General features: G+C 56.7%; 1 protein-coding gene across 1 annotated transcript in view; it reads left to right on the top strand.

Moving 5' to 3' along the window:
• Positions 1 to 20,599, top strand: part of GNG7 (G protein subunit gamma 7) — a 118,592-nt gene extending 97,993 nt beyond the window's left edge. Inside the window, exons 3-4 of the mRNA XM_047848165.1 lie at positions 14,149 to 14,267; positions 17,750 to 20,599. Of these exons, the coding sequence (XP_047704121.1) occupies positions 14,187 to 14,267; positions 17,750 to 17,875 (207 nt within the window). The 5' untranslated portion in view covers positions 14,149 to 14,186 and the 3' untranslated portion in view covers positions 17,876 to 20,599. The remainder of the gene's footprint in view (positions 1 to 14,148; positions 14,268 to 17,749) is intronic.
• Positions 20,600 to 21,164: the final 565 nt, after the last annotated feature.

The following is a 21,164-nucleotide window of genomic DNA, read 5'->3' as shown; positions in this document are numbered from 1 at the left end:
CAGCGGGTCTCGGGTACCCGTTTGCCCGGCCTCCCCCGTGGGCAGCGCAGACGGAGTCACGCTAAGCGCCCTGGCCAGACACAGGGTCTGGGTGACATCTCCGAGCCTGCTATGTCTGGGCCTGACCCCGCGGCCTTAGCTCCCGTTACTGCGTCTGACTCACCGAGACGGAAGCCGCAGCTCACCCAGCCCACGTCAGGAGGGCCGAGGAGACAGAAATATGATCCTGAGAAGCCCTCTCAAGGGTCCTCCATGGGGTGCGGAGGTGACCCCGCCTTCCAGGGAATGCGCGGGTTTCTCGAGAGCACGTGGGCGGCCCTGTCAGAAGCTGGCAGGGAAGTCTGCTCTCGTCCTTGGGCAAACATTCCCAGGACTCAGAGTCCCGGATTCGCCGAGAAACTGCTAGGCGGGAAGCATAAAGCTAAGACGTTTCGTCATTAGATGTCACTCAGGGTCCTCTGGGACCCTGGTGACTGTGCAGGGCCTCCCACGTCTGCAGCACCCGCCGAGAGCACAGACAGGGGCCAGTCCTCCAGTGGTCGTGAGGCTCCTGGGACCCCCGTGCGTGTTTGAACCCTCAGACCCAGGAGCACCTTAGGCCCTACTCCCTAAGTCCTCTGTGAGTGCACGGGGACCACGGGGGTACGAAGCCCATGCCAGTCCTGACCTCAAAGCCTCTGGGTGCAAGGGGTCAGGCACGCAGGCGCACAGGGCAGTGTGGCAGGACGCAGCCAGACTGCCCCTGGGTCTCGTCTCCCCATGAGCCTGGTTTTGGAATTACATTCAATCCGTGGGCGGACCACCAGCCGCGTGGTCTCGGGAACCGTGGGCGTGGCGCCTCCCGTGGGCGTGGCGCCTCCCGTGGGCGTGGCGCCTCCCGTGGGCGTGGCTTAGGCAGGAGGAAGCCAATGCTGCATCTTTACTAGTTACGTATATAACAAATCAGAGCCTTCTCCAGCTCCACGGTCTATGGGTGAGAGCGCTGGGACTCGGGCGCCAGGGGCCGTGCCCAGGACTGTGGCTCCCGGCCCTGCACACCGCCACAGATAGAACAACACTAGCGCTCCGTGGTCCTGGCCACGCACCAGAAACACGGATCTTACATTTCGTGCTCCAGGGCCCGCAAGCCGTTGATCAGTTTCGTCTCCCACCTTAGTTCCGATTAAGGAAGCAATACAGGTTGTCGTTTCAACAGCAGCAAGATAAGGTCTTTCCTTTTTCTTCTTTTTCTTGTAAAAAAAAAATGTTTGCTTAAAACACTCTGCACACGTGACAGAACATCCCTCGGCCGCGAGCAGAAGTGAGGCGCCCACACCCGCCGCCCCGCGGACGGGCCCTGAACACACGACGCTCGGGGAGGGAACCAGACACGAGAGGCCACACGGGGTGTGAGTCCACGTGTGTGAAACGTCCTGTTTCTCAGATTTCGCTTGGGGATAGTTTTAAGCACAGAAGTCACAGGGTGAGATTTCTCCTATAAAGGTGATTCAGGGGGGCAGGACAGCGGCTATTTTGGAGAAAGACATGGACCCCCGGCCCAAGGAACAGGCAGGCAGACAGGAGCACGGATCCCCTGGACACTGCACAGGTCCCCACACACCATGGGAACCCATACAGGGACGCTCAGGACGGCCAGCTGCATTACCAGGGGAGCATCCATAACCAGAGGGGCAGATGGTGGAAAAAGAGAACTCGGGTCTCTTCTGCCCCTTCTAAGGACACTGATCCCATTCAGGAGGGCTCCACCCTAGGGGAGAGGACCTAGTCACCTCTCAAAGGCCCCACCTCCTGATACTGTCACCTTGGAGATTAGGATTTCAACATGAATTTGGGGGGACACCTTCAGGCGACAGCAGCAGGTTGGACGCTGGGGGAAGATTTCCTACCTGAGGGCAGTGAGTGAGCAGCTTGGACGTTGCACTTGATTCGGGGTGGGGTGACCCCCAGTTTCTGCATAGAGGAGGGTCAGGCTCCAGCTGTCAGAAGGAGGGATGCAGGGGGCTCTGGGGCTTGTCCTTGGTTGTCTCGCTCCCACCCTAGGCCTGATGCATGTGCGTATGTGATCTTCACGTGACAACGTCATTTGTCCCGTGTGTGAAGTCACACAATCCAAAAATGTCACTAGCAAACATCCAAGGCCGCTGTCACTGGAATGCAACAACCAACATAGCATAGTAAAAAAGAGCACCCTACAGTTTGTAAGACCAACACACAGAACAGCTGCTGAAAAACTGGTTGGAGGGGACTATGGGGTTGGTGGCTCTGATTCGTGTGTGCTCCAGGGCTCTCCCGGGGGCTTCCAGTTCCCGTTGATTTTTCCATGAGAACCCGGATGGTGTCGTCAAGTTCTGTCCCTTCCTCAGTGTTTTCCACTCACTCACGCCTCTCCTACCTTTTATTGGGGGTCCTGTTTCTCTGATATCCCTTTATTCCTACCTTAACAAGGCAGGTCTGCTGGAGAGGCAGTCCACTGCTGTTTGTCTGGAGGTGTCTGGGTCTCCTCTTAAATCTTGAAGTTAATTTTCACCAGGTCTGAAGTCTTCACTGAATCCACCTAATCGTTGGTCCTTTTCCCTCCAGCAGCTTACATTTGCTTGTTTGCTTTGTAATTAACCGGTTTTATCAAGGCATGATTCACATTCAGTGAAATGAACACATCGTAAATACACAACTTGATGAGTTTTGACACACACACCCGTGTGCACCAACACCTCCGTCAAGACACAGAACGTTTCTGATGTCTGACTTCTTTTGCTCGACAGAATATTTTCGGGATCCACACGTGTGGCTTCTCTCCTCTGCAGGCTGTTTTTTGTCATTGTGTCATCATAACACATAGCGTGGATTAGCACAGTCTGTTTGCTCTCCTGTTGGTGGGCATTTGGGCTGTTTCCAGTTTTTGCTATCATAAATAAAGATGTGTGAACATCTTGTACAAGTCCTTCCACAGAATTATGGTTTCGTTTATCTCGGGTCAGTCCCTAGGAGCGGAATTGCTGGGGCAGAGGGTAGGTGTGTGTTTTGCCTTTTCAGAAACTGCTGAGTCATGTTCCAGCGTGGTTGTACCACTTTACTCTTGCATCAGAAATGTGTGAAACTTGCAGCGTGTCCACGCCCTCCCTAATATTTACAGTCGCTGGTCTTTTTTGTCTGTGCCCCGCTAGTTAGTGCTCAAGAAGCAGCTCCCTGGATTTCACTCGTGTTTCCGTGATGACTAATCAGGGAGCATCTTTTCACGGGCGCATTGGCGACTTCTCTGTCAGCGTCTAAGATGTTTATGCTGCCTGAGGTTCCAGGACTTCTTGAATCTGTGGCTAAAAGTAGGATTTTGTTCAGTCCTCAGTTTGGGGAGATTGTCATCATCGCTTTGGAGATTGCTTGTGTTCCGTCCTCCCTTCTCCTTCCAGAGTCCTGGTCACATGTGTTAGGCTGTACTGTATCCTCTCCATCTTTCACCTTCTCCTCTGCCTTTCCTTCCCCTCTGTGTCTCTGTGTTTCATCCTGGGTGTTTTCCCCTGAACTATCCTCCAGCTCAACCAACTCTCTCCTTCGTTGTCTTTAGTGATACTATTCTTTTACATCGAGTCATTACGTTTCAGATATTGGCATTTTCCACATGTTTACTGAGTCCTTTTACTATAGTTTCCAGTGTGGCTGAAATTCCAGTCTCACCTATTTGTCTTCTTGAATGTAATTAAAACGGTTATTTTTAAAGTTTATTTACTTATCTTGAGAGAGAAAGAGAGAACTCTCTCGCACAAGTGGGGAAGAGGCAGAGAGAAAAGGAAAGAGAGAGAATCCTAAGCATGCTCTGCACCACCATTGCAGAGCCTGATGCGGGGCTTGAACTAATGAATTGTGAGATCATGACCCGAGCTGAAGTCAGACATGTAACTGATTGAGCCACCCAGATGCCCCTAACACAGTTATTTTAAAGTGTCTCTCAACTACAGTGTCGGGAATCCCTGTGAGTCTGTTTATATTGCCCGTTATTCCTGCTGGGTTTTTTTCATGTGGTCTTACCTCCTTGTATGCCTGGTTATTTCTCGTTGTGTGCTAGACATTGTGTTTCAGACTTGTTTGTGAAAATAGTGTGAATTCTAAGATGATGTTGTTTTCCACTGGAGAGGGTTTATGTTTACTCATGCCCAGCATTTAGGGCTGCTAGCAATCTGGGGTCACCTCAGTCCAGTATCAGGGACTGAGTTTATTCAGCACTCGGCTGCAGTCACCGTAAGAGCCCATCTGCTTCCTGTTTACTTGTATCCTTCTGTGTGTAATAAATGCTGGGACCACATAATTTTGCATGATTATTTGGGAAAAAGTTCTTCAAGGCAATGTCACATACAGTAAAAGTGACGGTAAAATTAAGTCCCATCTAAAATACAGTCTAGTTAGAAAATACCGTTCTTTCAAATGTCCAAGGAAAACATACACAACATCTGCCCATGTTGTTCCCAAACCACCACGTCTGGGTTTTTCTTATACTCAGACTGCAGCACCTTGTTCCCCAGTTTGAACCAAGGGGGAGTTCACCCAGCCCCCTCCACGTGGAGGGCCCTGGATCTCGATCTCTGTATCGCCAGCCTTGCAAGGCTGATAGAAGCATTGCTCAGCCTCTTGGCAGATTTTCCACTCCTGGGCTGCCGTCCTCCCCTAGACCCTGGCTATAAATTCTTCACTGCCCTAATAACCCTGCAGTGCCTTCAAGCAGATTTCTTCTGTGTTCTGTCCAGCTTTCCTGACTGCCCTCACGGGAGAGTCTGTCCGTGTCAGTTCGCCCACTGTCGTGCAAGCCAAAATCTGCAGATAGAGGTTTTTATTCAAAGTCCGAGTGACTTTAGGTAGAGGCCATCGACGTGAATCGTCTTGATCTTAGAACCACCACATGACAAACCGGGATCCGTTCTCAGCTTTTAGAACCACCCTCTTATTTCCTAATGGAGGAAGCTAAGACCCAGTTCAGGGCAGAGCCGAGATGTGAACCCACTTCCAGGCGTGCACTGTGTTTTGCACCTTCAGGAAGGGGTGGCTGCCGTTGTGCCCTTGGACAAGGTGCCGGGAAATCACTCCGCTTCTCCCTGAGACCCAAAAGCTCCAGGGGCTCAGCAGGAGGGCTTTGCAGCTAAGGGTCCACAGGGGCCGGAGCGCTTCTGATCATGCTCAGAATGGCTCAGACATGGCCGGGGCATAACCAGCATCATGGGTTTGGGGCACACAGCAGAGCATAAAAGAACCCAATCTCACCTTTGCTGTGTGGCCTAGAAGGGACAGGGACGTACAAGCATTAGTGGGACAACAGAAAATAGATCATTTCTGGACTCTCCATTTCTGGCTCTCCCCCCCGTTGCCATCCACTTCTATTTTTAATATGATCAACTTCACGCTGCCCAGCTCTTCCCCGAGCCTGTGGGCTTTGTGGCACCTGCCCCACCCGGCCCCTGGGCAGCTGAGGGGAGTGGCCACCTCGGAGCAGCAGCTCCGTGGGGAGCGGGATTTCTCAATAGCTTCCAGCAAACCGGCCCTCCCACCTCCGCTGGGCACAGGATGTGCAGGGCACCCTGTCTCTGGCTTCATCTCTGCAGCAGCTGTGTTTATAGTTAGCAGTTGCCACGGTGCCCCAAAGAGGGCCTCCCGGGGCTGCCGGCCTCTGGACACCCCCATTCCTTGGCCCTGGAACGTGGGGACCTGGATGTTTGCTGGGCCAGCCCAGGAAGTGAGTGTCGCTCTAAGCACTGCAGAGTTCGCTGGAGCTCAGAGAGGGGAGGTAACTCCCCCAAGGCCAAACAGCTTTGGGATCTGTGCAGAATTTGGGTCTGCTACCTTCCCCTTGCCTCCCCTTTCTACTTCTCTCCTCTCCAGCACCAGCTTCAAGAGTGTGGTTGGTGGAGTTCAAGGGGCAGCTCGCTCGCCCTGTGTAACTTCTTGTGGTCACAGAGGATCGTCGGATGCTGAGAAAATTAAGCCCTCATTTGAAACAAGCTTCTATTTTCGTTCATTGCCATTTCAGTTCAAACCGAACCATCTCGGTTCCAGAAACACTGTTTGCGTTTTGCCCAGATGAACCTCTTTTAGCTGAAGTTTCTTCTGATAAGGAAGTTCCATAAAGGACTTAGATTCTGCCCCCAGGGGACACAGGGCCGTGTCTGGGGATGTCTGTGGCTGGCACGATGCGGGTGCTCCTGGCCTTGGGTGGCTGGGCCAGGGACTGATCACAGGGAATACCCTGGCCTGGGTGTCCTCGGTGCGGAGGTGAAGAGACCCTGGAGTGGGGCGGGGCTGGGGGGGGGCCTCCCCAGTGTTGCCCAAGCCGTTTAGGATTTCACAAACACAGAGGGTTCGGCCACCTCGTAGCTTTGCCAACTGGAGCCCCCGCCTTCTCTGCTGACACTCCCACTGCATCTACCCACCACTCCACCCAGCGAACATTCACGCCAGACCTCATCTGCCCCGTGGGGCTCAGGGCAGCACGGAGCTCCATGAGCAGTTCGGCCCGGTCAGCAATGGTGGCCAGATCTTCCTGGAGGGACGGGCGGTGACAGAAATCCACTCTGCACACAGATGAGTCACGGGAGGACTGGCGAAATCTGAGCAAACGGCCAGCATCGGGGTCTTGGCCTGATGTTGTCCTACGGTCACATGGGATGTCACCATTGGGGGGGGGCGGCACACGGGACTCTCTGCACTATTTTTGCAACCACCTGTCTATATGATTATTTCCAAGTACAAACTAATGCAGTGACTTTGGGAACCGTTTGGAAAATGTTTAACTTGTAAGGTTAAACATACACCTGCCAGGGAGCCAGAAATCCCACGCCAGGGGCTCACCCAGGAGGACCGGGCACATGGACCGCCACAAATCCTGTGTGTGAACATACAGCACAGCGTCTTTCACAATCGCCGCACACACCCGTGTCACCCAGTCGGTGCACGGCCAACAATCCCTGCACTGACCCCGGGGGGGAACACCACTCGGCACTGAAAAGGTGCCCTCGGCACACGACGAACCACAAGGACATTGTGCTGAGTGAACCGAGCCAGACACTGGACGGTACAAGTCTGTCTGTAGGCTTCCGGGAAGAGGCGACACGGCAGGAACAGAGCAGCTCAGGGGGTGCAGGGGCTGACGACAAACAGAAGCTCCGGGAGGTTCTCAGGGTGACGGGGTCCGCATCTGAATGGCGGTATCGGCTCCGCGACACGAAGTGCTTGTACGACCTCATCGACTCTGGGCCCAAAAGGACAAATCTCACTGCGTGCAAATTATACCTTCACGGAAGAACATTTCATTGAAGGAAATTATAAAAACAGTCACTAACAGGGGTGGCTGGGTGGCTCCGTCGGTTAAGCGTCCGACTCTTGATTTGGGCCCAGGTCACAATCTCGCAGTTTTGTGGGTTCGAGCCCCATGTCGGGCTCTGCGCTGACAGTGTGGAGCCTTCTTGGGATTCTCTGTCTCCCTCTCTCTCTGCCCCTCCCCTCTTGCACTGTCTCGGCATCTCTCAAATAAATAAATAAACTTAAAAAAAAAAAAAGTCACCAGCAAAATTGTCATTTTGAGAGGCACCTGGCTGGCTCAGTCGGTGGAGCATGTGTCTCCTGATCTCAGGGTCGTGAGTTCAAGCCCCACGTTGGGCTTAAAGCTGACTTAAAATTGTCACTTTGAGATTCCCTGTCTGCCTTTATCCGTATATATTTTAACACAACGGTAGATGACTGAACATTTGCACTTTGCCATTGTCCCTCTTTGCACACACACCTCCGCGGTGCTCCGCGTTTCTACGGACCGTTTAGAACATTGCATAGTGTTGCACCTGCGAAACGTCCCATTGAATTTGCTGTCCCCCCCCCCCCCCCCCCCGTTGCAGAGTGAGGCGTGTGCTTTTGTTCTGAGCCTTCACGGTTACAAACAACGCAGCTGTAAACACCTGTCAGTGTTCCCCTTTTAACTCCTTTGGATAATTTCCCCCTTGGGATAAAGGCCCAAGCAGAAGATTTGAGGGGACATCCTTGTAGTCCTCAGGGTCCAGTTTCTGAGGCTGAGACGGGTTCACAAGACCAGAGAGTCTAGAATGAGCGTGTCAGGTGGTGGCCTTTCTCCGGCCTTCTGGCGTCGTGGGAAGACAAAGGGGCAGCTCGAGGTGGCATCCACTGCTCGCAAGGCCGTGTTTTGTTTGCTTTGGTTTTTACCAGTTACACCCCTGCTGACGTGAATTGCCTGAGTGAGCCCTGTGCCACGTCTCCGTGGGACCCTGGCCCAAGTGTTAGTCACATGCTAAAGGGGTCGCCCATCACCTCACTTGTGGCCTCGGCCTTTTCCTGGGTCCATGGTCTCGATTTCTAGTTCACGTCTGTCCTGAAGTTCTGAATATTTACATAAGATCAGAGCTGCTGATCCCTCTCCATTCATTCCATGGCTTCCATTGCTGCAAAGTGACTTCTCCATGGTTGAGAAGAAACTTTTTCTTTCTTTAAAAAAAAAAAACTTTTTTTTTAAGTTTATCCGTTTACTTATTTATTTATTTAAATTTACTTCCAAGTTAGTTAGCATATAGTGCAATAATGATTTCAGGAGTAGATTCCAGTGAGTCACCCCCTACGTATAACACCCAGTGCTCATCCCAGCGAGTGTCCTCCCTAATGCCCCTTGCCCATTTAGCCCATCCCCCTACCCACAACTCCCCTCCGGCAACTGTTTGTTCTCTCTGTATTTAAGGGTCTCTTAGTGTTTGTCCCCCTCCCTGCTTTTATATTATTTTTGTTCCCCTTCCCTTATGTTCATCTGTTTTGTCTCTTAAGGCCCTCATATGAGTGAAGTCATACGATTTTTGTCTTTCTCTGACTAATTTCACTTTGCATAATCCCCTCCGGTTCCATCCACGTAGTTGCAAATGGCAAGATTTCATTCTTTTTGACTGCCGAGTAATACCCCATTGTATATATAGACCACATCTTCTTTATCCATTCATCCATCGATGGGCATTTGGACTCTGGGTGGGGGTGGGGGGACGCCTGGGTGGCTCAGTCGTTTTAGCGTCTGACTCTTGGTTTCGGCTCAGGTCAAGTTCTCACGGTTGGAGTTCAAGCCCCACATGGGCCTCCATATTGACAGTGCAGAGCCTGCTTGGGACTCTCTCTCTCCCTCTCTCTCCGCCCCTAGGGAGCAGGGAGAGAGAGAATCAAAAGCAGGTTCCACGCTGTGAGCGCAGAGCCCAACGCGGAGCTTGAACTCACAAACCGTGAGATCACGACCTGAGCCGAAACCAAGAGTCGGATGCTAAACTGACTGAGCCCCCAGGCATATTCACTAGTTTGTGTTTATTTTCTTTCTTATTCTATGGCTGTTTATATGGAACCTCTTTGGATGTGAATAAAGGTCTGATCTAATCCAGTGGTTCTCACCCAGGGGCAGCTCTGCCCTCAGGGGACACCGGGCAGTGTCTGGGGACATCTGTGGTTGTCACACAGGGGGGAGGGGGCCCTGGCACTGAGGGAGTGGGGCCACAGATGTTGCTCGGGCCACACAGCACCCAGGACACCCCAGAGAGAACAGCCCAGCCCAGTGTCCAAAGTGCCAGGGGGGCAGAGACCCCACCCTAAACTGTTGCCCCATTTTGCCTTATTTGCGCCCATCACGGAAGAAATACTGCCCGTCCCCAGGGTTGTCTAATCCTTATGTGCACTGGAAGGTCAGATCTGTCTGGGGGTCACTGCCCCCCCTTTCTAGTTACCTCTGCTTCACGATATACCCCAGGGCAGGGGGGGGCCTCCGTTGTCCTTGCCTTTCACACATTTGCTCATGGGATTCTTCTGCAGGAGCCCCCCCCCCCCAAACCTGGCCCTCGACTCAGACCCCAGTCAGGGCCTGATGACATCCCTTAAGGCTCTGGTTTTAGGTGAACTTCACCCCAGGTTGTTCCCCTGGACCCTCAGCAGGGGCAGAACCGGGAGTCAGCACGGTGACCGGCTGCCCACCACCCACCTGCCCGCAGCTTGCCACGGCTCTGCCACGGCTCCTGGGGGCCCCCTGCGGCTCTGCTGGCCCAGGCAGGTCCGGCCAGGTCGGGCGCCTGGTGCCATCACGTGCTTCCTGCGGAGCGGTGACGGGTGAGGAATGTTCCCTGGGCTGACTCAGCGTAGCTGCCTGGTCTCCCGGGGCCACGGCTGGGCCGTGAGTCAGTGACGGACAATGACACCAGCCAGGAGGAGGCTGGAGTCTGCTGCACAGGCTGGTGGTGACACAGCCAGTGTCTGTTCCTAGCGTCTCCGCGCGCTCACGCACACACACACACACACGCGTGCTCACCCACTCACATGCACACGTACACTTGTACGCCCACACACACGCGTGTGCATGCAGTATACATACACACCGACACGCACACGTATAAACACATCTGCTCGCACGACGCACATTATGACATACAGACATGCACACATATACTCACGTAAGTACACACACGCCCACGCCCACACATACATGTTCGTGCACGCACACGCACGCACACATCTATGCGCAGACGTGCACATGCACTCACGCGTGTGTATACACACATGCACACAAGTGCCCCGAACATTCACACACACTCCTACACACAAGTTCGTGTACATGCACACGCACGCACACCCGCAGCGCAGCCATCTCGGCCGTTCTCTGGGGCCTGGGTCATAACCCAGCCCAGAGGCAGCCTCTCGGGACATTGGGCCTGGAACAGAAAGCCAGCCACTCGGGGACTTCACGCTTCGGAGAGAGGCCACAGTTGGGGGTGGCCACGCGGTGCAGGGGTCCTAGAGTCCTGGCGGACACTTCTGAGTGTGCATGCTGAGCAGGATTCCCCGGCCTTCCAAGGAAAACAGGCCATGGGGCCAGCCCGTTTGTTCTCCATTCGCATCTATATTTAGCGCTGAGTAATTTAGATATTTTTAAGCCCAACCAAGGGCAGTTTTCCCTGAGTTGGATGTTTTGTGGCTGCTTTGAAGCTCTCTGCTGAATCAGAGCCCTCTGGAAACCCACACGTGGGCTCTGTGCTCCCAGAACAGACACACTCAGGCCTTTTCTGACCCAAAGCGGGGCTGGATGTCTGCCGGGAGGGACGGGGAGCCAGGCAGTGTGGAAGGATTTTTTTTTTTTTCTAATTGAGACTTGTACGGAGGTCACCGTAGATTCATGTGCAGTTATAACAAATCAGAGAAGCATTCCACGTATCGTTCACTCTGTTTTTCCCGACGGTAACATCCTGTGGAAGTGTGACCAGCACCACGAAAAGCCCCTCCCGCCAAGGCCTCCACCCCCAACCTCAGCAACATGAACCTGTCCCCCATCCGGACTACAATTTTGTCTTCTCAAAAACGGTGTGTGAATGGTGTATAAACACACACCATGTAACCTCTGGGGATTGGCTTTTGTCATGCAATGTAACTGCCTGGAGATCTCCCGAAAGTGTTGTGTCAACCCTCTTTTTTTTTTTTTTTTTTTTTTTAATCATTATTGCTAAGTAGGAGATGTTTTGAAAATCCCAAGCCTGCCTTTGCTGTTCTGTGGCCGTAGTGGCCACCAGGCAGACAGCTCAAGCTGCATCCTGACGGAGGACGGGGTGCCCTCTGCTCCCTGGTGGGGCGTCTTCCCAGACCCCCCACCTCGGGCGTGACGCCCGGACAGGTCCTCCTGGGAACTTCCCCAGCCTGAAGGCTGCAGACACTGGGCCGTTCTCGGGGGGCGTCCCAGGCACTGTGGGAGCTGAGCGGGGTCCTCGACCACACCCCCTCGGTGCCAGGATTCCCCCAGTCCTGATGACCAGAGACGTCCCCAGACAGGGCCCCGTGTCCCCTGGGGGCAGCCTCACTCATTAGAACGACAATACTAGAGCTCACTAAATGAAGGCTGTGGGAAGAGTAGAATTTTCCCTGCTGTAAGGAAGAGGAAAAAATGTGCACCGCCGAATTGTAAGAATAAATTAACACCACCCATATACTGCTGGTGTGGATGTAAAATGGTGCAGCCGCCCTGGAAAACGGCTTGGCACTTTCCTTAAAAATTGAACATGCAAATTACATCCCTCAGCGTTTATCTCAGAGAAATATATAGACTTGTGTTTGCACAGAAATCTGCACGCCCTTGTGGCAGCCGTACGTGATGGCCAGAAACTGGAATCGGCAGGTGCACCGCCGAGCCGGGGCCGGTCCACGCGGGGAACGCCGCTCAGCAGTGACCTCGTGGCGCGCGCAACAGGCTGGGCGCATCTCCACAGGATTAAGCGCAGTGGGGAAAAATCCCAAAAGGTTATGTGCCCTGTGGTTCCACACGTGCAACGGTCCTGAAACGGTGGCAGCTTGGGAAAGGAAAACGTCACCGGAGGTCGCGGAGGGGGTGGGGGGGGCGGGGAGGGGCGGGGACGGAACCGCCCTGAGGCTTCCGTGCATTTTGCAAGGTGTTTCCAGAGGGGAAACCGTGCATAGGGTACGCACGTCTCCGCACGTCTCCGCCCTTTCCTACCACTGCATGTGACTCTCCAGGCACCTCAAAAGTTTTAATTGAATTAAAAATAAATTAATAAAAATGTTTTCGGAAAGAAAAAAGATCACCCCCTCCCCCAAACAATAGCGAAGCGGGAATCATTGGCGCCATAAAGGATTGGTTTTCTCGGTGGGCGAGCAGGTGGGGAGCCACTCTGACGGGCCCTGAACACCCAAGTCCTGAAGGTGCGGGGAGGCGGGGCGGGGAGCAAGCAGACCACTGGGCGTTAGCTGCTCAATAAAAGCAGCAAATACCCCACCACCACCCCCTCCACGGAGCAGCGGTCCTGGGAAAATTAGTGGAAGGGCTACTTGGGATTTGGGAAGAGGGTTTATCTGGAATCATTTGCCTGTGCTAAATGGGCTACTCTGAGCACACCATCCACACTCAAAGACACTGCAGGGGGAGTGAATACAGCCCCCCACCCCAATTCATTTCCACCAGATCCTCAGCATGGGGCCTTAAGTGGAAATAGGGGCTTTGCAGATGCAATTAGTTAAGGAGAAGTCGTACTGGATTAGTGTCCTTAGAAGAAAGCCATGTGAGGACAAGGCAGAGATTGAGTGATGTGGCCACGCCAGGGACCGCTGGCCACACCAGCCCCTGGAAGAGGCAGGAAGGACCCTCCCTGGGCCCTCCAGGGGGAACGCAGCCCTGCCCCACCTGGATCTTTGACATCTGGCCTCCAGAATGTGGGAGAACAATTTCCTGCTGTTTTCCATACCCCAGCCTGTGGTCATTTGTCCCGACCACCCCAGCACATCAGAAAGCTCTGGAAAACCCTGCAAAACCAAGTGGGCTCCCTGCACCGCCCCCCCCCCCCGCTGCCCCCAGAAGCCTCTCCTGGGCCAGAAGCGGGAGCCAGAACTTCTCGCTCCTGCGGAGAGCCCCGGGAAGCCTTGTGTGGGAGCCCAGGTCACTCCGTGTGGCTGTGTCCCAAGGACAGCCAGAACTGGGCACTGACAGCCACGGCCTCCCCCTGCGCACCCACCACCCTCAGCTTGGTTCTCAGGGCAGTGACTGGTGCATGGTGGGCCCCCCTGGGGTGGTTTGTGGGGCAAATTAGCCCGTGGATGAAAGAAGTGATGCCAGACCCAGGACGCACGGCACATAGATGCTGCCCAGGTGACCCACCTTGGTCCGGAGCCAAGGTCTCACCCAGACGACTCTGCCCCCCAGGGAACTCAGGCCATGTCTGGGCACATCTGTGGCCGTCACCACTGGGACGTCCTGGCATCGAAGGGTGGGGCTGGGAACGTCCCCAGAACGCCCCCGGAGAGTGACCCTGCCCAGTGTCAGTGGTGCCGGGGGGCCTGGAGTGAGGCAGGGATCAGAGAAAGTGTCCCTTGAGGCCCTCATTCCAGGCCAACCACGAGCGGACTCTGTGGTCTGGTGAACCATCCTGAGACCCTGGGTGGTCTCAACCAGGGAGCACTCACCCCCGACCAGCCCAGGGGGACTGTGGGAGACGGCTCCACTAGTCCTCCCACTGCCCCCACCCCGACCTGGGCACACGGGCGCCACGGCTCAGGTGGGGCACCAGGAGGCCCTGAGGCTTCCGGAAGGGGCGTCCTGCCTCTCTGTCCCCGTGGGGCCTCAGCAGCCAGTTCACATCCTGTCTGCTTCCCCTGCAGCCCTCTGGACGACAGGGGCCCGGAGCTGATGGCAGACGATGTCAGCCACTAACAACATAGCCCAGGCCCGGAAGCTGGTGGAACAGCTCCGCATCGAAGCCGGGATCGAGCGCATCAAGGTGAGCCTGGCAGGCGGGCGGGCAGAGGGGCCGAGAAGGGAGGAGACCCTGCAAGGAGGCCCGGTTCGGGAGGGGGGGCTTTCTTCCAACTGTGCCCCTTGCTGTGTGAGCTTGGGCCACTCACTAGCCTCTCTGAGCCCCAGATTCCTCAATGGGAAGACACAGCTGACACAGAACCTGTGTCATGGGCTGTTGCGGGCATCCCATGTGCCGCAGAACTTTGTCAGTGCCGTGGGACCAGAGGCAGGGCTGAGCCCGCCCCCAGCCCTCAGGGCCCTTCCCCACCCCACCCCACCCCCTGCCCCCGAGAGCCCTAGGCCGCCAGCATGAGGCAGGCACTTGCCCATGGGCTCTGTCTGGCTCCCTGGTGCAACAGACACAGACAGAAGGTAGAGACGTGGTCCAGAGACGGCAGGACCCAGGGCCCTTGGCCGTCTACGTTCTTCACTTATGCCTCGTTTGAATTTTTTTGAAATAAGCGTGTTTGTTTTTTATACTAAAAAAAGAAAAGGGACAAGTAGTTCCTGTGCACAGACACTTAACCCATCAGGGACCAGAGACCCGAAACAAAGTAGCTCCTCAGACAGACCTGTTCTTTTTCCTAATAATTTGCATAACATGAAGTTAACTGTTTCTTTTAAAGGGCACTGACAGTTTGGTAGCTTTTAGTACATTCACAGAGTTGTGCAAGCATCATTGCAGAACATTCTAGCAGCCCAAAGGGAAATCCTGTTCCCGCCAGCTGTTACCTCCACCCCTTCCCCAGCCCCCAGCCCCCGGCCCCCACGAGCCCTCTTCCCATCCGTGGATGACCCTGTTCTGGGCGTTTCACACACACGGACTCACACCCCGTGTGGCCTCTCGTGTCTGGTTCCCTCCCTTGAACGTCGTGTGTTCAGGGTCGGTCCACGGGGCGGCGGGGGTGGGCGCTTCGCTCCGGCTTGAGGCTGCGGACGTGCGCGTGCGCGGGGGACACGTTGTGTTTGATATAGGTGAATTTTAAGTCCACAAGGGGACATCAGGACGACATCCAGGGCTCACGGATTTCTCCCATAAACATGGCAGGGGCCAGCCATGCAGTCGTGGCCTCTTACATGAAAAAGGTGACTGATTCTTTTCAAAGTCACCTGCTCATCAAACCCATGCCTTTGCAAAGGAGGTCGAGGCACCTCCAGTCATGGTCTGGCGCCCCAGGCCCCAGCTAGTGAGTGACCGGAAGTTTCCCCGTAGAAGACCCGGGTGGTTCCCGTGTCTGCAGCGGCCCTGCTTCAGCCGCCCCCCTGGATCAGTCAGGGCTGTCCAGAGAAACAGAGCCAACAGGATGTGTATAGAGGGAACAAGAGGTATTCAGGAATTGGCTCACAGAACCGTGGAGGCTGGCGAATCCACCGGGCAGACTGGAGACTCAGGGCAGAGCTGATGCTGCAGCTCGAGTCCCCAAGGCTGCCGGGAGGCGGCATTCCTGGTCTCCGAAGGCCTTCAACTGATTGCATGTGGCCCACCCACATTGAGAGGGTCATATGCTCTACTCAGAATCAGCCAATTTAAACGTTAATCTCAGATTAAAATGACCTTCCCAGTGACATCTAGACTGGTGTTTGGCCAAGTACTTGGATACCGTGGCCTGGCCAAGTGGACATATAAAATCAAACATCAACCCCACGGATCTCTTCAGACTTTGATTTTCTGAGCACCCGCCATTCCCTGGTCTCTGGCGGCAGATGGGCTCCCGCAGACTCACACCTGACTGACATCCCTCAGTGGAAGGACATGCACAGCAGTGCCAGGTGGAAAGGCAGGGCTGCTCCAGCCCCCCAGGTTGGGGGGGGGGGGCCTCCCCCGAGGTGTCTGAATGTTCCAGAACCCTGAGCATTCAAAGGATTCATTCGGGCTGGAAAAAGAGAAAGCCTCAGTCAAAGCGGCTTCACTCTGGTGAGCCGGTGCGGCCACAGCCCTGACGGAGAGCGTGATTCACCAGCCTGTTTGATGTTGGGCTGGGCCCTTCCTCCCCCACAAGCCCCCCCATCCCCTCCTACCCGTCCCGCCTGAGGCTGTGCACCCCCAAATCTGTGGCCAGAACCTTGAACGTCGGTACGCCTGAAAGGCCAGGGGAGCCAGCGCCTGGCAAGTGGCAGCGTGGCGGGCATGGGGGCGGCCCCGGCACTCAGGGCAGAGCCTTCCTGTGGATGCCAGGGTGTCAGCGGGGGCCACATGCCGGAGCCACAACATCAGTTATTTCCAGGGTCCGGAGGCTATTCTGGTTGTTTCCGAGAGTTGCTTTCCAAATACAACTCTAGAAACCAAGCTCCTTTGGCTCATCCGAGGCAGGCCTGGGAGTGGCCAGCATGCTCAGGACAGTGGCAATTGTCACTGCATGTGGGTAGCAGTGTCCCCGCGGTGAACCCAGAGGCCGGCCTGGAGACCTGGCAGCACAGGGGACAAGGTCGGGCGGCCCTGGCTTGTGGGGTGCAGGGTCCAGGGTGCAGAGGCGCCACCCCGCCGGCAGACCTGAGGGGAGTTCTCAAAGCCTCCCTCACCCCTGCCTAGTCTCGCCCGCTCACACCCACATGGCTGCTCCTTTGTCACCTTGCAGGTAGGAAGGCAGGGGACCGAACCGTGCTGGCTGTTCCTGCAGCACAGAGGAGACCAGGACCCCTTCACCCAGCCCCCAGCCCCCAGCCCCCAGCCCTGCCCGGGTGAGCGGAGTGGGGTGGCACCCTCTGCTGTGACCCCACCAGCCCCCCAGATCCCTGGGCCCCGGCCAGCTCGGGCTGCCAGAGATGCAATGTGGAAGGGACTGTGTGGTGGCCCCTCCGATGTGGACAGGCTCTTCCAGAGCCGCCCGGACTGGGGTCGGGGGGGGGGGGGGGGAGGAGTGGACCTTAGACTAAATCCTAAAGAGGGCTCTGTCTCTCCCTGACCTTCTGTCCAAAATCTGGGCAGCTCCTGCCGAGGGACCCAGTCCCTTCTTTAATCTTTTTTAAATCGTGGTAGAACACACATAACTTAAAACCTACCATTAGTGATCACACACACGCAGAGTTGTGCAACCACCACCTTTGTCTAGTTCCAGAACATCCCATCACACCAAAAAGTAACCCGGGCCTCATCAGCCGTCACCCCTCCCCCAGCGCCTGGCCCCCCCCACCAGCCCCCTTCCTGTCCCCGGATGAGCCCGTTCTGGACGTTTCACACACGTGGACTCACACCCCGTGTGGCCTTTCGTGTCTGGTTCCCTCCCTGAGCGTCGCGTGTTCGGGGTCCGAACGCGGGGCGGCAGGCGTGGGGCCTCTCGCTCCTGCTCGCGGCTGAGTGTTGTGCGCGTGCGCGGTGGACACGGTCATGCGTGCGCGTGCGCGGTGGACACTGTGTGTATCCGCTCACCTGCGGGTGCTCCTGGGTTGTTCCCGCCATGGTGGCAGTGGACGTGGCCATGGCCGCCCGCCTGACCTCTCCTCTCCCGTCCTTGTGCCCACGCACAGGTGTCCAAAGCCTCGTCGGAACTCATGAGCTACTGCGAGCAGCACGCCCGGAATGACCCCCTGCTGGTCGGAGTCCCCGCGTCCGAGAACCCCTTTAAGGACAAGAAGCCCTGTATTATTCTGTAGCGTTGTCCCTCCGTGTGTCCCTGCCTGTGTCTCTCGCTCCGCTAGGGCGTCTGCACCACGCACTCCGGCAACACCTCTCATGTCCCCAAACCTCCGGTTCTGGAAGGAACGCGAGCCGCTGCCTCCACGGATGGGGTAAACTCCTCTCCCGGCCCGGCCAGAAGATGACGCTGGGGCCGCGGCCGCTTCCCATCAGGAGTAACAGAGATCCCGAGTGACGTGGTAACAATTTTCGGAAACTCTGGGTTGCCGGGGGGCTGCGGTCCAGAGCCCGGCCGCGCCGCGAGAAGGGAAGAAGGACTGGTCGCTGGCCCCGGGCGCCCCGGCGGGTGGCCAGTCTCACCCGCTGGGCCGTTTGTGAAACACTTGGCCAGGTCCCTGCTGGCGTGCTCTTTTTCTTCTCCTAAGCAGAGGAAAATTGGGTGGTGGGGGGCGGGTCACGGGAAACCTCTTTGGAAACTGGTCCCCTTTTCCAGTTAAGCGATTGTTACTCCGCAGCGCTGGGCCCAGAGCTGGGGGGCTGAGTCTGCAGCTGACGGTTGTGTCAAATGCACCCAGGGAATTTAGGGGCCGGGAAGGGGGCTTTGTCTGTGACGTGCACCCCGCGCGGCCAAGTGTCGCCCTGCTGTGTGGCATGTGTGCGGCCTCTATACGGCATGCACCACCCAACAGCCAGGCCGTGGCCCCCCGCCCTTTCCTGGGACCCCACCCATCCCACAAAGGGATTCTCCGCAGCTTGTCCCGCTCACCGGAATGGCCGGCGGCGTTCCGTCTGGTGTTGAGCACGAAACGTCGACGTGGGCCGTGGTCACACCTGGCTCTTCCGGGTTGTTGTGTCGTGTTGTGTTTTTTTCCACTTTAGCGCATTGCTACGGCCATTTTGCAAACAGAAATGCAGCCAGAGGAGCCCCTTCCTGGGGGGCCAGAAGGTGTTAGGTGACCAGAAGGAGCTGCAGGGCCTCACCCGTGTGACTCCTCGCCCTTCCCTTCCCTGCAGTGGTTCGTCTTTAGTCCCTTGGCCTCTGGTACGACCCGGGCAGTGGAAGGAGCTGGAGGTACACGGAGGGCACAGGGCACACCCGTCCCCACACCCCCACCCCCCCGCCCCGCACCAGGACAGTCCTCACCCCAGGGCCTCGTGCCGACCTCCATGCTCCTGCCCCCACTCAGCCCCCTGCTAGTGCCAAGGCCCAGATCCCACCAACGCTAGGCTCAGGGGGGGCGGGGGATGTGTGCACGGGCTGGCGGGTGACTCCCCCCGGTGTGCAGGCTGTAGGCCCGGCGTCGCTCCCCGGCTCCCAGCTCTCTCCGGCCGGTCCGGGAGCACCAGGGGCTATGGGGAGCCCAGCCTCTCCAAACCTGCGGTTGGATGGGGAAGCCTTGGCCGCCTTTCATTGGGCAGGGAGCCAGCCTCTCACTGTCCCCCACAGAGCAGCAAGAGGGAACAAAACCCGTTCCCCACCGGGGAGGCCGGGGTGCAGCAGGATCTACCCAGAGACTGGGGGTGGGGGCAGCTGGCAGGGTGAGGCCTGTCCAGGCCACTTCTGTGGAAGAAGCCTTAATCCCTGGACTCCAACCTTCCCCTGCGTCCCCACTGTCCTGGTCTAATGCTCTGGCCGTGGGGCCCCACCCCAGCGGCCCCCCAGAGAGGCCAGCGGGAGGGGAGGCGAGGTGAAACCCAGGAGCTGGCTGAGGGCCAAGCGGTTGAACCGAGTCGGGCAGCCACAGCGCCCCCGCCCCCCCCCCCCCCCCCACCCAGCCCTGAAGTGAACCTAGGTCAGAGCCCCGGGGGCCGAGGGATCTGAGTAAACTAGGCCCAGAGAGGGGTGAGGATGGGCCGTACCCCCCGCCCCCATCGCCACACCTGCCCCAGGAGCCCCAGCCTCGGCCCAGGGAGGTGGCCGTCACAGGAGCCCCACCACGGGTGTCTTTCTGAGTGAGAAAAACCCTTCCTTTTGCCTTCTCAAGTAAATCTCCGTGTCTGTAGCGTAGACCTGGAGGGCATGTGCATAGGACCGCTGTGCTTCCCAGGCCAGTGTCCTGCATGAACACGTGTGCAGGGCTCTGCGGGAGCTGGCGGGTGGCAGCCCGCATTTCAGCCACATCAAGAGGGGGCATTAAGGGCATGCCTCCCCCCCCAAAATAAACAGGGGCGGGAGACACAGGGTTTCCCTTTCTTTAGCCTGCCTGGGTGTCCCCCGGGGCTGGCAGCTGGGGCGCCTTCCCTCCCCTCCCCTCCCCCACTCCAGGAAGGAGCTAGAAGGCACACCCCTCCCCACAGCGGTCCCCCAGGCCAAGAATTAAGTGACTGGGTGGTGGTGACCTCTGGCCCCCAGGGATGTGCGGTCCTTCTTCCTGTGACCCTGGCTGACCCCCTCCATGTCCGGGCGCTGGACCTCCAGGCAGCTCATCCGTGTCTGTGGGGCCCCAGCCCCACCGAGCTCTGGGGGCAGGAAAAGGCCACCAGCCCACCCCGACGGCGAGTGACCAGGAGCAACTTCCAGGCCCAGGGGAGGCCACCGAGGGTTGCTCGTCCTTCAAGAACACGTACAAAAGCCACGTACGGAGTCTCTGGAAAAGAAGCCCTAACCATTGCCAAACATTGCACAGACCGGTTCCAGTCCGCAGAAGCCATCTGTGGTTCTAGCAGGTTCTACCCCATCTCCGTTTGGATGTTCAGTGGCTTTTATTTCTGATTTTAAAAAAATTTCCAGGTGTCTACACCCACTTTGCAGTGTTTTAATATTGTGTGGAATTGTTCATACAGAGTGAACTGATCCCCAGTGCAAAGGCTCACTGGTCCTGCTGTCCATGCCCCCTGCCTGCTGGGGGTGGGGGTCGGGGCAGGACAGGCTGGTCCCCTCCCCTGGCTGCTGGGCGGGTACCCCAGATGGAGCGTGGCCTCAGGCGGCCCCAGAGAACAGCTGTCAGCTTCGACAGGCTTTCCAGCCTGTTGTTAGAAAACCTCGAGGAGCGAAGTTCGAGGACCGCTAGCCCTGTGCCCCGCGACTCGAGATTGTTTCCGTCCAGCGTGGCCTGTAGGAGGGCGCGTCACTCTGCTGAGGGCTTGGAGTGCTCCGGGCCTGTTGTCCCCTGTGTCCAGGCACCAGGGGCCACCGGGGAGCCCAGGGGGCAGGCCAAGTGAGTCACGGTCCCAATTCAGACCAGACAGTGGAAAGTTCGATTTTTGGTAACAAATCTGTAAATGAGAGATTCCGACCCCCGAGCAGAGGACTTTGTGTAAGACATTTATAGATTCCACTACATAAACATGGTCTACTTTGCAGTC

Source organism: Prionailurus viverrinus, chromosome A2, assembly GCF_022837055.1.
Source record: "Prionailurus viverrinus isolate Anna chromosome A2, UM_Priviv_1.0, whole genome shotgun sequence".
NCBI classification, from domain to species: Eukaryota; Metazoa; Chordata; class Mammalia; order Carnivora; family Felidae; genus Prionailurus; species Prionailurus viverrinus.
Note: the sequence above shows the minus strand (reverse complement) of the source record. Positions and strands in the feature narration are given on the sequence as shown.